This window comes from Mirounga leonina, unplaced genomic scaffold (genome assembly GCF_011800145.1).
Source record: "Mirounga leonina isolate KUSES-001 unplaced genomic scaffold, KU_Mleo_1.0 Mir_94, whole genome shotgun sequence".
In the NCBI taxonomy this organism is placed as follows: domain Eukaryota; kingdom Metazoa; phylum Chordata; class Mammalia; order Carnivora; family Phocidae; genus Mirounga; species Mirounga leonina.
Window position 1 is genome coordinate 48861146 of NW_023270855.1, and position 16730 is coordinate 48877875.

At 44.7% G+C, this 16730-nt stretch overlaps 1 protein-coding gene across 1 annotated transcript in view; it reads right to left on the reverse strand.

Moving 5' to 3' along the window:
- The window catches only part of ADGRE2 (adhesion G protein-coupled receptor E2), a 72695-nt gene extending 56872 nt beyond the window's left edge, over window positions 1-15823 (reverse strand). Inside the window, exons 1-6 of the mRNA XM_034997559.1 lie at window positions 15649-15823; window positions 13877-13930; window positions 13444-13563; window positions 4086-4241; window positions 997-1128; window positions 178-372 (exon numbers count right to left, since the gene is read on the reverse strand). Of these exons, the coding sequence (XP_034853450.1) occupies window positions 178-372; window positions 997-1128; window positions 4086-4241; window positions 13444-13563; window positions 13877-13930; window positions 15649-15679 (688 nt within the window). The 5' untranslated portion in view covers window positions 15680-15823. The remainder of the gene's footprint in view (window positions 1-177; window positions 373-996; window positions 1129-4085; window positions 4242-13443; window positions 13564-13876; window positions 13931-15648) is intronic.
- Between the last annotated feature and the right edge of the window lie 907 nt (window positions 15824-16730).

The following is a 16730-nucleotide window of genomic DNA, read 5'->3' on the forward strand; positions in this document are numbered from 1 at the left end:
GTAGCAATTAGCTGCTGTCTGGGGTCTCCAAGGAGCCTGCTCCTTGGTACCCCAGCTCCTTCCCCAAGACCCCCAGATTTTTTCCAACCAGTCTCAAAAGAATTAACTCCTGGCACAACAGGGCACCCCCAGGGGTCATTCTGCTTGGTTTGTGTCAGTGCCACTGAATATGTGATCAGATGTTCTGAGTGTGGGTCTCCAGGATGTGGCATCTGAGCTCTGTACCTTCACAGACGGTGTTCTTGGGGCCATTGCGGGACCCAGGAACTGGCTTCCAGCCAGGGCGGCAGCGGCACTCGTAGCCCCCAATGTTGTTGAGGCAGTGGGTGGAGTTGTGACATGGGTTCTGCCCTGACGTGCATTCATTCACATCTGAGGACAAAGCCAGAGGGTCAGGGTCCCCTCCATTCACTGCACCCATCCTGCCTGCCCTTTCTCTCAGATTCCTTAGTACTTCACACCAAGGAAAGACACACACACACACACACACTATGTACCAGCCACCTAGCCTGTCAAGATAAACTTTATGATAGCATTTTCTATTGTAAAAACTCCATAATCTCAGATTGTCCCTGTAAGGTAGACAGGGTAGAACCATGTGTGTAAGACAAAGCTGAGACCCTTCGCATATGGTGCAGATTAGACTAAGTGTCAGGTTCAGGGAGGGGGGAGACTGTGATGGACCTCTAACCAAAGAGGCTGTGACACTGAGCTGCCCTAGAAGTGACACTTCTGCTAGAATGTGACAGATGAGGAGGGGCAAGTAGGGGTGTTGCTCATAGAGACCAGGGGCTCCACAAGGAAACCCCAGGCACAGAAAGCCCTGCTGCTTCCCTGCTCTGTGGACGACCTTCTTGGGAGGTAAATCCTTGGGCAGAGCAAACACCTGGAGTTTCGGGAACCTGAGGGTCTTCTCCCTTCTCCTGGGGCTACGGGATCCACCTCGGCCCCTCCCCAGCTCCAGCGCAGCCTCACAGCATCTGCCAGGGCCTCTACCTGTGCACAGATTTGGGTCACCCGGGCTGAGCTCCAAGCCGGGCGGGCACTCACAGGTGTACCTGCCCTGGGTGTTGGTGCAGATGCCGCAGCTTTTACAGATTCGGGGTTTCAGCTGACATTCGTCCACGTCTGCAGGGGGAAGGAGAGGGTGATGGGTGCCTGCAGCTGTGTCCTGGGATAGAAGCATCTGGACGGCCCCACTGTCTCTTCTCTGGTGAGTGGGTGCCTTTTCTAATTGACATGGAGGCGTGCTATGGGCGAGCATGGTGGCCCAGATGTTCTGTTTCCAGATGTTGCCAGAAGTGGTCCAAGTCCTCCCCGTCTGCCAGCCCTGGCTCCCTCGGCCTCTCTGGGCAGCTCCCAGCTGGGGCAGGGACATCACGGCCACCTGTGTCCCAGCCTGAGGACTTGGACAAGTCCAGGGTGGGCCTTCCTGGGAACCAAGTGCAGGGGAAATGCTGCATTCCCGGACCAGGACCTGTCATGGCTCCCAGCGATGGCCTTTGTCCTAACTCCCCCAGGGTGGCCGCTCACTGGCTGAGTTCACGCTTGGAATCCCAGTGATCCTTGCAGAACACTCCCATCCATGCAAACTCTGAGATTCCATCTCCACGGAGATGGACAAGACCCACCCCTGAGCCAGGCCCTCCAAGGATGAGGCTTCTGGGTGGGGCAGGGAGAGTAAGGATGGTTCCAGACAGGTCAGGGCTGTCCAGACAGTGGGCACCAGGCTGGGGTGGACAGTGTCACTGATGTCCAGTCAGGCAGCCTTGGGACAGTGAAGATGGCTTTTTCTGGCAGGTGCTGATGAGCGAGAGGTGGCCCATGTTTCTGTCTTCTTGGCCTTTGGCCTCCCACCAGGGATGCACACACTGGGCCCAGCTGAATGGGGCTCAGCCTCCGTCTTCAGTCCCTGAGCGGTCCAGTGCTCCATGGGACCTGAGTTGACCTCCTCAGGAGAGGGTTAGACCCAGGGCAATGGTCCTGGATGACAGCCTCTCTTGTCATCTGGTCCAGACAGGAGCTTCTGGGTTCACCTGACTCTCTAAGTGTGTGTGCATGTGTGTGCGTGGGGTGGGGGGTTGGTGTCACCTGGCCCACCCCAAACAAAACATCCTCTGGGTCCTGGTCATCCAGGCTGAATCAAAGCTACCAGGGAGGGTCAGGATAGAGCCTTGTGCAGGGAAACAGAGGAAGGCTGAATGGCTGAGAAGCCGGGGTCAGGGTGTCAGGAAGAGCCTTCTCCAGGTGAGATGCTGGCTAGGGCAGGGCCAGCCGCACACCCGCCCTCAAATCTCCGTCCTCCCACCTTTCCTGATGGGGTCCCTGGGTCTGTCATGGCCGAGGGCCTGAGAGGGCTCCTGGTATGGCCAGGCCCATGTGGGCTCCAGTGGGGGCAGGTCTCATTCAGGCGGTTACTGATGGTGGTGAAGAGGATGGATATTGCACCTCCTGCCAAGTATCTTGAATGCCATTCCCCTCTTGTTTTATGCAAATAAGATGCTGGGGAGGCAGGGGGACAGTCCAAACATCTGAAAGTGACCCTCCGGGGAGGGTTCTGAGCCTTGGGATTCAGAGAGTTTCGGGACACCAGGTGGGTGCCTAGGACGTCCTCTGATGCCTGGGGGAAAGTGGAGCAAGGCCCTGGGTCTCCCGTCTGCAGCAGATCCCACTGCCATGACATGGCAGCATGTGTCCTCAGCTGCGGCAAAGGCTGAGCCCGTCCCAGAGCTAGGTCTTGAGGCAGCAGGCCCTGGGCCAAGCCAGCAGACTGTTCTTGCCCTGTCACGCATCTTGAGGTCCACAGTGGTCCCTCTCCCGTCTCTTGTGCATCCATGTCCCTGCCCAGCGGCCTGACCGAGCCCCCTCTCTCAGCCCTGGCCTGTTCTGATACAGCAATAGAGCCTCTCTGTAACCACAGCGACCACCCATGCTGGGGGCTCACAGCAGTCGGGGGGCGGCACCCCCTGTCCAGGCATATGTCACGGAAAGGCTCTGTCCTCTGGCCAGGCCACAGGTTTGGGGCCGAGCATTCACCCAGAGGCCCCTAGGGAGCAGCAGAGCTGTGGACAGAGCCCTCCCCCTGGGCCCCACGGACGCGCAGGTCCTCCCTTCCCTCCCACTGGCAAGGCTCTGCAGCCCTCTGTCTGCACGCAGGGCAGGACAGCGCTGGGGACCAAGGCTGTAGGCTCTTCTCTCCACAGCAGGGAGGGCCTATGGACCCACCCCAGAGCCCCAGCTCACCTCGTCCTCGCCTCTCACTTCTGCTCTCCTCCCCTGCTCTCTCTCTCTCTCTATTCTGTGCTAACCCCCTCCCTCTGGGCAAGTGGTTGCTCCTGCCCACTCACTGCTGGCCCTCTCTGCCCCCTGTGGATACCCGAAGCCCCTTCCTGTGCTTGCTGCTCTCCCTGGGAGGGGGGCAAGTCCTGGTGATGCACAGAGGCCGGGCTTCACCTGGGCCCGCACTGTGGCATCACCTGGCAAGACCACGGCAAGAGATTTGACTGCAGTGGGGGGTGGACGGGAGCAGCCGGTCTCCATGCCCATCCTGGGGCGGACCCCAGGGGTGCCCATCTTGGAGGGGGTGCATTAATCATGATGAGGATCATTCAAAATCCAACAGCCACCATTCTGTGCTTTGCTGTCTCTATTTTCCCAGCAATTCTATGAGGTAAGCACCATTGTCACTCCCTTTTTACAGATGGGTAAATAGCCACAGAGCAGCGAAAGAACTTGTCCAAGGTCACACAGTTAACAAAAAGCAAAGCTACTTTTCTTTTTATCTGTAAAAAAATAGGGACTCTTTAAAAACACACACACACACACACAAAAATCACAATAATGTTATCACATCTTGCACATTAACAGTGATTTCCGAATAAGTGTCCTGGCCAGTGTCACACACACACAGCTATCACAGCTATCAAGTGGCAAAGTCAGGATTTGGGCCCTTGGCCTTCACACTACCCTGCCTCTCTGTGCTGGAGGCTCAGGAACAGGCAGACAGATGTGGGATGATTCAGGAATGGCTCTGGTGACCCCAAACCTCATGGACGAGGAGATGGAAAGTGCGGGGTGGCTCTTACCTTGACACGTGTTCTCACTCTCATTCCTGAACGTTCTTGCCTGGGAAGCAAGCTCATACCCTTGGATGCACGTGCAGTAGAAGCTCCCCTCTGTGTTCTGGCAATCTGCGAATTTTCCACAGGACACTGCCGAGGATGGTCCACACTCGTTGATGTCTGGAACACAACAGGGCAAAGGATCACCTTTCAAAGGTGTGAGTTCCCATAGGGCAGAGGCGCTGGTCTCCAGCCCTACTCTGCCATAGAGACTGGACAGAACTCAGCTCACAGTTTGTTGGATGAGCTGGAGCCAGCTGCTCCAAACGCCTGCTCACTGTTCTGCTCATCTCTGCTCTCTGGCTGGGCCTGAGGCACCTAGATTCAGACACTCTGCTGTGTCATCATGGGGGCTGGAAGGAGGTCTGCAACTCCTTCTGCAGGGTGGTGTAGACAGAGGAACTGAGACTCTGAACTACTGGGGACCTGGGAGTGGGCTCCAGTCAGGGTGACCATGGCACTGAAGGCCACTCTTGAAGCTCAGTCAGTGAAGGGAGTCATGGCTGGATGACACTCACCATTCACACTTGAGATAACACCAAGAGGTCAATCCACTGTCCACCTGCCTTCAAGATGGGATGGAATGGAGTGGGGGACAGGTGGGAATGAGGCATACAGGAGGGGAATACATGACAATTTGAAATTCTCAACCTCAGTCATGCTTCCTTAAAGCAGCTGGGATCCAGTCACGCCATCAGCAGCTCTCCTTGCCATGCTCACCCAGCCATGATTCTCCATGAGATACACAAGCAAATGCAGGGATCCGTTAGGGATACCTCTCAGGCATAGAGGGGCTGGACGGTAGTCACAACACCACCTTTTTCTTTTTCATGATAAAATTTACTTTCCCCCTGGCGAGGGGAGGAAGATGGTGGAGGAATAGGGACCCTAGTTTCATCTGGTCCCTGGAATTTGGCTAGTTAGCTATCAAATCATTCTGAACAATTGCAAACTCAACCAGATATAAAAAAAAAAAAAAAAGAATTGCTGAAAGTCTATAAATAGAAAACAGACCACTTTTACAAGAATGACAAGACAGAAGAACTCACCCCAAAAAAGAGAACAAAAGGCAGTACTCACTGCCAGGGACTTAATCAATATGGATATAAGTAAGATGTGGGAACTCGAATTTAAAATAATGATTATAAAGACACTAGCTGAGCTTGAAAAAAGCATAGAAGACACTAGAGAAAGGGTTCTGGAGAAATAAAAGAACTAAAATCTAATCAGGTTGAAATAAAAAAAGCTATTAATGAGATGCAGTCATTGATGGATGCTCTTACTGCTAGGATAAACGAGGCAGAAGAGAGAGTCAGTGTTATAGAAGATAAAATTATAGAGAATAAAGAAACAGAAAAAGAGAGATAAACAACTACTGGATCACAAGGGGAGGATTCCAGATATCAGTGATGCAATAAAGTGAAACAATGTTGGAATAACTGGGGTCCCAGAGGAAGGGGAAAGGGGGGAGCAGAAGGTTATTTGAGCAAATTATAGCTGAGAACTTCCTTAATCTGGGGAAGGAAACAGGGCATTCAAGTCCAGGAGGCAGAGAACCCCCCTCAAAATCAATAAAAATAGGTCAACACCTTGGCATACCCTAGTGAAGCTGGCAAATTTCAGTGATAAGGAGAAATTCCTGAAAGCAGCTCAGGCAAGAGGTCCTTAACCTACAAGGGTAGAAACCTAAGGCTGGCAGCAGAACTATCAACAGAGACCTGGCAGGTCAGAAAGGATTGGCATGATATATTCAGGGTGTTAAATGAGAAATATATGCACCAAGAATGCTTTATCCTGCAAGGCTGTCATTCAGAATAGAAGGAGAGATAAAGAGCTTTCAGGACAAACAGAAACTAAAAGAATTTCTGATCACTAAACCAGCCCTGCAAGAAATATTAAAGAGGATCCTTTAAGTGAAGAGAGAACCCAAAAGTAACAAAGACCAGAAAGGAACAGAGACAATATACAGAAACAGGGACTTTACAGGTAATACAATGGCACTAAATTCATATCTTTCAATAATTACTCTGAATGTAAATGGGCTAACACAGGTTATCAGATTGGATAAAAAAGCAAGACCCATCCAAAAGCTGACTACAAGAGACTCATTTTAGACCCAAAGACTCTTCCAGATTGAAGGTTGAGGGGGTGGAAAATATTTATCACGTTAATGGACATCAAAAGAAAGCTGGGGTAGCAATCCTTATATCAGTTAAAAATAGAGCTACCCTGTGACCCATAAATCGCACAACTGGGTATTTACCCTGAAGATACAGATGTAGTGAAAATAAGAGCTACATGGACCCCAATGTTCATAGCAGCAATGTCCGCAGTAGCCAAACTGTGGAAGGAGCCAAGATGCCCTTCAATATGTGAATGGATAAAGAAGATGTGGTCCATATATACAATGGAATATAACTCAGCCATCAGAAAGGATGAATACTCACCATTTGCATCGACATGGATGGAACTGGAGGCCATTATGCTAAGTGAAATAAGTCAAGCAGAGAAAAACAATAATTATATGGTTTCACTTATTTGTGGAACATAAGGAATAGCATGGAGGACATTAGGAGAAGGAAGGGAAAAATGAAAATGAAAGGGGGAAAATCAGAGGGGGAGACAAACCATGAGAGACTCTGGACTCTGGGAAACAAAATGAGGTTTTCAGAGGGGTGGGGTTTGGGAGGGATGAGTTAGCCCAGTGATAGGTATTAAGGAGGGCTTGCATTGCAATGAGCACTCGGTGTTACACGCAAACAATGAATCATGGAACACTACATCAAAAACTAATGATGTACTGTATGGTGACTAACATAACATAATAAAATAAAATAAAAACTAATGAAGTACTCAATGGTGACTAACATAATATAATAAAAATATAAATAAATAAATATATATATGCCATGTTCCTGGATAAGCAATCTCAACATTTAAAAGATTAATTTATTTCTAATTAATTCAAAAATAAAATATAATTCTAATAAACATTCAAATAGAAAAAGAAAAATTGGATTTAGTCACCATACAATACATCATTAGTTATTGATGTAGTGATCCACGATTCATTGTTTTCATATAACACCCAGTGCTCCATGCAGTACGTGCCCTCCTTAATACCCATCACCAGACTAACCCATCCCCCCACCCCTCTCCCCTCTAAAACCCTCAGTTTGTTTCTCAGAGTCCATAGTCTCTCATGGTTCATCTCTCCCTCCGATTTCCTCCCCTTCATTTTTCCCTTCCTTCTACTGTCCTCCATGCTATTCCTTATGTTCCACAAATAAGTGAAACCCTATGATAATTGACTTTCTCTGCTTGACTTATTTCACTTAGCATAATCTCCTCCAGTCCCATCCATGTTGATGTAAAAGCTGGGTATTCATCCTTTCTGATGGCTGAGTAATATTCCATTGTATATATGGACCCCATCTTCTTTATCCATTCATCTGTTGAAGGGTATCTTGGCTCTTTCCACAGTTTGGCTATTGCGGACATTGCTGCTATGAACATTGGGGTGCATATGGCCCTTCTTTTCACTACATCTGTGTCTTTGGGGTAAATACCCAGCAGTGCAATTGCTGGGTCATAGGGTAGCTCTATTTTTAAATTTTTGAGGAACCTCCACACTGTTTTCCAAAGTGGCTGTACCAACTTGCATTCCCACCAACAGTGTAAGAGGGTTCCCCTTTTTCCACAACTCTCCAACATTTGTTGTTTCTTGCCTTGCCAATTTTTGCCATTCTAACTGGTGTAAGGTGGTATCTCAATGTGGTTTTGATTTGAATTTCCCTAATGGCTAATGATGATGAAAATATTTTCATGTGTCTCTTAGCCATTTGTATGTCTTCTTTGGAGAAGCATCTCTTCATGTCTTCTGCCCATTTTTTGACTTGATTATTTGTTTTTTGTGTGTTGAGTTTGAGAAGTTCTTTATAGATCTTGGATACCAGCCCTTTATCTGTAGTGTCATTTGCAAATATCTTCTCCCATTCTGTGGAAAGACTCCACCCCCAAATTACTAGAACTCATACAGCAATTCAGTAATGTTGCAGGATACAAAATGAGTGCACAGAAATCAGTTGCTTTCTTATACACTAACAATGCAACTGTAGAAAGAAAAATTAGAGAAATGATTCCATTTACAATAGCACCAAAAATCATAAGATACCTCAGAATAAACCTAACCAAAGAGGTAAAGGATGTATACTCTAGGAACTACAAAACACTCATGAAAGAAATTGAAGAAGACAAAAGAAGACAAAAAGATGGAAAAATATTCCATGCTCATGGATCGGAAGAATAAACATTGTTAAAATGTCTATGCTACCCAGAGCAATCTATACCTTCAGTGCCATCCCGATCAAAATTCCAATGACATTTTTCAAAGTGCTGGAACAAACAATCCTAAAATTTGTATGGAATCAGAAAAGACCCTGAATCGCCAAGGAAATGTTGAAAAAGAAAAACAAAGCTGGGGGCATCACGTTGCCCAATTTCAAGCTATATTACAAAGCTGTGATCACCAAGACAGCATGGTACTGCCACAAAAACAGACATATAGACCAGTGGAACAGAATAGAGAGGCCAGATGTGGACCCTCAACTCTATGGTCAAATAATCTTTGACAAAGCAGGAAAAAATATGCAATTGAAAAAAGTCTCTTCAAGAAATGGTGCTGGGAAAATTGGACAGCCACATGCAGAAGAATGAAACTCGACCATTCTCTAACACCATACACAAAGATAAACTCAAAATGGATGAAAGACCTCAATGTGAGACAGGAATCCATCCAAATCCTAGAGGAGAACATAGGCAGTAACCTCTTTGACATCGGCCACAGCAACTTCTTTCAAGATACATCTCCAAAGGCTAGTGAAACTAAAGCAAAAATGAACTTTTGGGACTTCATCAAGATAAAAAGCTTTGGCACAGCAAAAGAAACAGTCAACAAAATGAAAAATTGATTTTAAACCGAAGACTGTAATAAGAGTTGAAGAAGAACACTGTATCATAATCAAAGGGTCTATCCAACAAGAAGATGTCATAATTTTAAATATTTATGCCCCTAACTTGGGAGTAGCCAATTTTATAAACTAATAAATAACAAAATTATACAAATACATTGATAATAATACAAGAATAGTGGGGGTCTTTAACAACTCACTCACAGCAATGGACAGATTATCTAAGCAGAAGATCAACAAGAAAACAAGAGCTTTGAATGACACACCGGACCAGATGGACTTCACAGATATATACAGAGAATTCCATCCTAAATCAACAGAATACTCATTCTTCTTGGGTGCACATGGAACATTCTCCAGAATAGATCACATAGTGAGTCACAAATCAGGTCCAACCAGTACCAAAATATTGGGATTATTCCCTGCCAATTTTCAGACCATAATGCTTTAAAACTTAATTCATTCACAAAAGGAAATTTGGAAGGAACACAAATACATGGAATTTAAAGAACATCCTACTAAAAAATGAATCAGTCAAGTAGGAAATTAAAGAAAAATTTTTAAAATATATGAAAGCAAATGAATATGAAAACACAACTCTTCAAAACCTTTGGGATGCTGCAAAGGTGGTCCTAAGAGGGAAGTACATAGCACTACAAGACTTCCTCAAAAAACAAGAAAAATCTCAAACACACACCTAACATTATACCTGGAAGAGCTGAAGAAAAAAAAAACATCAAATAAAGCCTAAACCTACCAGGAGAAAAGAATTAATAAAGATTAGAGCAGAAATGAATGAAATAGAAACCAAAAGAACAGTAGAACAGATCAACGAAACTAGGAGCTGGTTCTTTGAAAGAATTAATAAGATTGATACACTCCTGAAAGAATTAATAAGATTGATAAACTTGAATAGCCAGACTGTTGGAAAAGAAAGGAGAAATGACACAAATTAATAAAATCATGACTGAAAGAGGAGAGATCTAACCAACACCAAAGAAATACAATTATAAGAACATATTATCAGCAACTATATGCCAACAAATTAGGCAAACTGGAAGAAATGGATGCATTCCTAGAGATGTATAAACTACCAAAACTGAAAAAGGAAGAAATAGAAGACCTGAACAGACCCATAATCAGGAAGGAAATTGAAGCAGTAATCAAAAATGTCCCAACAAACAACACTCCAGGGCTGGTGGCTTCCCAGGGGAATTCTACCAAAGATTTAAAGAAGAAATAATACCTATTCTTCTAAAGCTGTTTCAAAAATGTGAAATGGAAGGAAAACTTCCAAACTCTTTTAATGAGGCCAGCATTACCTTGATCCCAAAACCAAAGACGCCACCAAAAAATGGAAAATTACAGACCAATATCCCTAATAAACATGGATACTAAATTCTCCCCAAGCTACTAACCAATGTACCAACAGTACATTAAAAGGATTATTCACCACCACCAATGGGATTTATTCCTGGACTGAACTGTGGTTCAATATGCATAAATCAGTCAATGTGATACACTACATTAATAAAAGAAAGGAAAAGAACCATATGCTCCTCTCAGTGGTTGCAGAAAAAGCATTTGACAAAGTACAGAATACTTTCTTGATTAAAACTCTCCACGGTGTAGGGATAGAGGGAACATACCTCAATATCATAAAAGACATATATGAAAAGCTCACAGAAAATATCATTCGCAACAGGGGAAACCTGAGAGCTTTTCCCCTAAGGTCAGGAAAACGACAGGGATGTCCACTCTCACCACTCTTGTTCAACAGAGTACTAGAAGTCCTAGCATCAGAAATCAGACAATAAAAATAAATAAAACACATCCAGATCAGAAAATAAGAAATCAAACTCTCACTCTTCGCAGATGACAAGATACTCTGTGGAAAACCCAAGACTCCACCCCAAAATTGCTAGAACTCACACAGAAATTCAGCAAAGTGGCAGGATATAAAATCAATGCACAGAAATCAGTTGCAATTCTATACACTAACAATGAGACCAAAGAAAGAGAAATTAAGGAATGATCCCATTTACAATTGCACCAAAAGCCATAAAATATCTAGGAATAAACCTAACCAAAGAGGTAAAGGATCTGTACTCTGAAAACTATAGAACACTTATGAAAGAAATTGAGAAAGACACAAAGAAATGGAAAAACATTCCATGGTCATGGATTGGAAGAACAAATATTATTAAAATATCTATGCTACCTATAGCAAACTACACATTCAATAAAATCCCTATCAAAATACTATCAACGTTTTTCACAGAGGTGGAACAAACAATCCTAAAATTTGTATGGAACCAGAAAAGACCCCGAATAGCCAAAGGAATATTGAAAAAGGAACCAAAGCTGGAGACATCACATTTCAGACTTCAAGCTATATTACAAAGCTGTGACCATCAATACAGTATGGTACTGGCACAAAAACAGACACATAGATCAATGGAACAGAATAGAGAGCCCAGAAATGGACCCTCAACTTGGTAGTCAACTAATCTTTGACAAAGCAGGAAAGAATATTCAATGGAAAAAAAACAGTCCCTTCAACAAAAGGTGTTGGGAAAATAGAACAGCCACATGCAGAAGAATGAAACTGGACCACTTTCTTACACCATACCCAAAAATAAACTCAAAATGGATAAAAGATGTAATGTGAGACAGGAACCCATCAAAATCCTAGAGGAGAACAAAGGCAGCAACCTTTTGACATCTGCCACAACAACTTCTTGCTAGACTTGTCACCAAAGGCAAGGGAAACAAAAGCAAAAATGAACTATTGGGACTTCATCAAGATAAAAAACTTTTGCAGAGCAAAGTAAACAGTCGACAAAACCAAAAGACAATCTACAGAATGGGAGAAGATATTTGCAAATGCCTTATCAGATAAAAGGCTAGTACCCAAAATCTATGAAGAACTTATCAAACTCAACACCCAAAGAACAAATAATCCAGTCAGACATACAAATGGTCAACAGACATATAAAAAAAGTGCTCAACATGACTCAGCATCAGGGAAATACAAATCAAAACCACAATGAGAAACCACTTCACACCAGTCAAAATGGCTAAAATTAACAAGTCAGGAAATGACAAATTGGCAAGGATTTGGAGAAAGGGGAACCCTCTTACATTGCTGGTGGGAATGCAATCTGGTGCAGTCACTCTGGAAAACAGTATGGTAGCTCCTCAAAAAGTTGAAAATAGAGCTACCCTACAACCCAGCAATTGCACTACTAGGTATCTGCCCCAAAGATACAAATGTAGTGATCTGAACAGGCACCTGCACCCCAATGTTTATAGCAGCAATGTCCACAATAGCCAAGATAAGGAAAGAGCCAGATGTCCATCGACTGATGAATGGATATAGAAGATGTGATATATATATATATATATAATAGATACACAATGGAATATTACTCAGCCATCAAAAAAATTTAATCTTGTCATTTGCAACAACATGGATAGAACTGGAGGGTATTATGCAAAGCAAAATAAGTCAATCAGAGAAAGACAATTATATGATTTCAGTCAAATGTAGAAGTTAAGAAACAAAACAGAGGGGCATAGGAGAAGGGAGGGGAAATTAAGATAAAATCAGAGAGGGAGACAAACCATAAGACATCCTTTATCGTAAGAAACAAACTGAGTGTTGCTGGAGGGGAGGGAGGTGTGGGATGGGGTAAATGGGTGATGGGCATTAAGGAGGGCATGTGATGTAATGAGCACTGGGTGTTATATAGAACTGATGAATCACTGAACTCTACCTCTGAAACTAACAATGCAACATACATTAATTAATTGAATTTAAATAAAATAAAATTTTTAAAAAATTTACTTTCCCCCCAAATATTAAATGAAACATGGATACTTAGAAGAGAAAGAAAATGTAAAAAATGAAAACAAAGAAAATCACCCATAAGTCCACTACGCAGACTACTGGGAAATTTTAGGTATTTTTTTCTTATCTTTTCAAATGTATTAGGAATAAATTTTCTGGGTGAGCTCATGCTAGGAAGAGAGCCTGAGCTTCCAGGACCTGGGTGTTTCTTCCCTCCTGTTGCTTCCACTACTTCTCCCTTTCCTTGTGCTATGAGAACATCACAGTAATGACAGCAGTGACCATGAAAATAGCTTGTGTTTGACAGTCTGCTCTGTACTAGTCCTTACGTGTTCTTCACACACGTGAATTTTAAATCTCACTCCAACCACGTAGGGCAGGTACAATGATTACCCCCAATTTACAAACTAACAAACTGAGCCATAGAGAGGAGAACATCTCCCCCCCATCACCTCCCTCCACTGTCTCCACACCCCTGCACCACCCCAAGTCCTTGTACCATCACAGCTCTCCAAGCGGCTGGTGAACATCTCCCCGGACGAAGAAATGAATCCCGGGGAGCAGCGACAGGTGGTGGCATTGACACACGTGGATTTTGGAGGGCACCAGCGAGCACAGTCTGTGGAGGCAGAGGTTGTGGGGACAGAGACCACAGTCAGAAGACTCAAGAAATGGAGGGAGCCAGCTGCCAGCTGGGGGTCCAGGAGCAGGGGAGGGGAGGTGGAGGAAGGAGAGGGGTGGCTGCCATTGGAAGAAGAAAAGATAGAAAACTCTGGACGTTTGGGGAGGTAAAAGAAGTCTCTGTTATCTCCAGAAGACCAGAGCCTCACTTGAAGAATATGCCCCCCTTTTCCCCTTGCTGGTGTGAGGACCCAGACCCCTTCATGCACCCCCAGCTTCTGTCACCAGTGGGGCTGGCTGGGCAGACTCACCACTAGTCTTCTGGGCTGCAGCTCCCAATGGCAACAGCAGCAGCATCAAGAGTCCTGGGGCAGAAAAAAGAGAGAGATGACAAAGAGAAGAGGTGGAGCTCCAGGTTCAACCCTTGTCCTCACAGCCATTGCATCCTGGGAGGTGGCTCTGATGCTGTGGCCCGTGGCTCTCCCAAGGCTCTAGTAATTTATGAAGATTTGAGGACCAGTCCTCTTCCCTCCCTCTCCTCGGACTCCCTGAGGAATCAGTCAGTGCTACAGGTAAGGGGACAGAATATACACAGGTAATGTCAGGGACACAACATGGAAATTCCAGCCTCTCCCAATGGAGGGGGTAAATATTTTTTTAAGAAATATTTATTTATTTTAGAGAGAGAGGAGAGAGAGCACAGCTGGGGAGGGGGGAGGGGCAGAGAGAGAGAAGCAGACTTCCCACTGAGCAGGGAGCCTGACACGGGGCTGGATCCCAGGACCCAGGGATCATGGCCTGAGCCGAAGGCAGATGCTTAACCAACTGAGTCACCCAGGGGCCCTGGCAGGGGTAAATCTTAAAGCACAAAGTCCACAGATGGGTGTGTGCTCTGTCCACAGCCAGGTCCTTTGTTCTCTGGCAATGGCAGAAGTCTACCTTGAGGATTTCTCTTCCAGGATCACTCCCCTCTGTTTAACCCACATGTTTTGGGGCACACAAGAAGAGCATGGGTTTGGGAGTCAGCCAGCCCCAAGTCTGAGTCCCAGCTCACAGTGGTATTGGTCGTGCAGGGAGCCATGGAATCACGAGAGGGGGAGCTGATGACAGGTGAGGGGTGAGAACTATTACACTGGCGGTTTGAGCCACCATCTCCTGGTTAAGTGGCCGCTCCAGGTGCAGCACCCATGGCTTCTATGGTTCCTTCCAAGTGAGCTCCTGGCCATCCTACAGTGCACTGAGGACACAGCATTTCCATTTATCTCCCAGTCTGGTCCTGAGTGATGGGTCACTGGGCAGGCATCATGGTATGAAAACCACTGCAGGTGTGAAGGAATCTACCCTACGGGCAATCTCCTGGCCACCTGTTAGAGTCTGTCATTCCGTTCATGGGATGCATGATGCTGCTGTGAAGGTCATTCTTTAAATGAGATTGACAGCGAAATCAGTAGACTCTGAGTAAAGCTGATATTCTGGGTGGGCCTCATCTAATCAGTTGAAGACCTTAAAAGGGGAAAAAAGACTGACCTCTTCCAAGCAAGAGAGAATTCTGCTTCCAGACTGACTTCAGACTTGAGATCAAGATCAATGTCCCTGGAAACATCCCTGGGTTTCCAACCTGCCCTACAGATTTTGGACTTCCCAACTTTAACAATCTCATAAACCAATTTCTTAAACTAACACATTCTTTCTCATCTCCCTATTCACACACATATATACACATATATATACACACACACTTATATATACATCTCTATACATATATGTACATATACCAAAACTTGGTTCTGTTTCTCTGGAGAACCAGGTCTAATATAGGCCAGAAAATGAGAAAGCTCTGATAAGTCCCAAAGATTGCCCTAGAAATAAGTGCCACCTACTTTCTTCTCTGAGAACTTAATATAATTGAGTTAATGCCATTAAAACTTTTTCCTTGCTCTCCCTTACACAGATAGTGAAAAAAAAAAAAACAGAAATAGAGCAAAAACCAGAAATAAAGCAAAGAACAGAGAAAATTCTCAAACGGGATAGAGTTTCCGGGTAGCTTTAGTTGCTCTATCACCATTGTTGTAATTCTGCCTACCTGGCAGCAACCTTAGATGCCCGTTCCGCATGGTGCAGACACCAGCAAGCCCAGCCACAGAGGATGCCGTCTGGTCTTGGTCTGGGTGTGCTGAAAGACTTCCTGTTTAATTATGTCTAACTTCTTAGTAAACTGCTGCTCTGGACGCTTCTTTCTCCTGTGTTTCCCCATGATGAATATCTCTAAAACTCACCCTTCACTTTTTAAGTATTTCTTTAGCATTTCTAGTATTCCTACTGAAAGCCTCCTTGATGGTTTCTATCTTTTTGATATAGGAAGACCTCCCTAACATGAAGCTAATTCCACTGGTGTTTTGGCCCCTGTGAGGTCTATGGTTCAGAGTGAACAGATCATTTTTTATCTATGATTATCTAGTCACAGAATATTTATTCTTAAGTTTTTATTTTGAAATAAGCCTAGATTGACAGGAAATTTCAAAAACAATACGTAGAGGTCCTTCCCCTGGCTTCCTGCAAAAGATATATTTTATGTATTTAGGTTCTTATGTAACAGAAGTCAAATATCTAAACCAGGAAACTGACATAGCACAATGGGAGTGTACAGTTTTGTGACATGTCATCACATGTGTGGATTCCTGTAACTGTCACTGCAATAAAGTAGAAAATATCCCATCACCACAAGGCTCTCCTTCATGTGACCCCAACATCTCTGAACCCTGGCACGTCTAGAATCAAGTTGTTCCCATTCTTCAGCAATACTCAACACAGTCTGAGATTCATATTCATTGATAAAAGAAAATATTCCTGATACGTTTTAAAAGATGAGAGAAAAGTATCTCCAAATATTTCACTAGTCTCTGTAGTGGAATTGTGATGATTTTCTTCGTTTGCATTTTTTACATTTTCTTTGTTTTCTCCATTTCCATGTGTATTAGTCTGTGAATGCTGCAATAGAGTATTAATGAGGTGGCTTAAACCACGGAAATTTATTTTCTCAAATTGTTTCTGGAGGCTGGGTTCTAAGGTCAAGGTGGGGGCAGGGTTAGTTTCTGGCGAGATCTCTCTCCTGACTTGTAGATGGCCACCTTCCTCCTGTGTCCTCATGTGTGGAGAAAGAGTGGG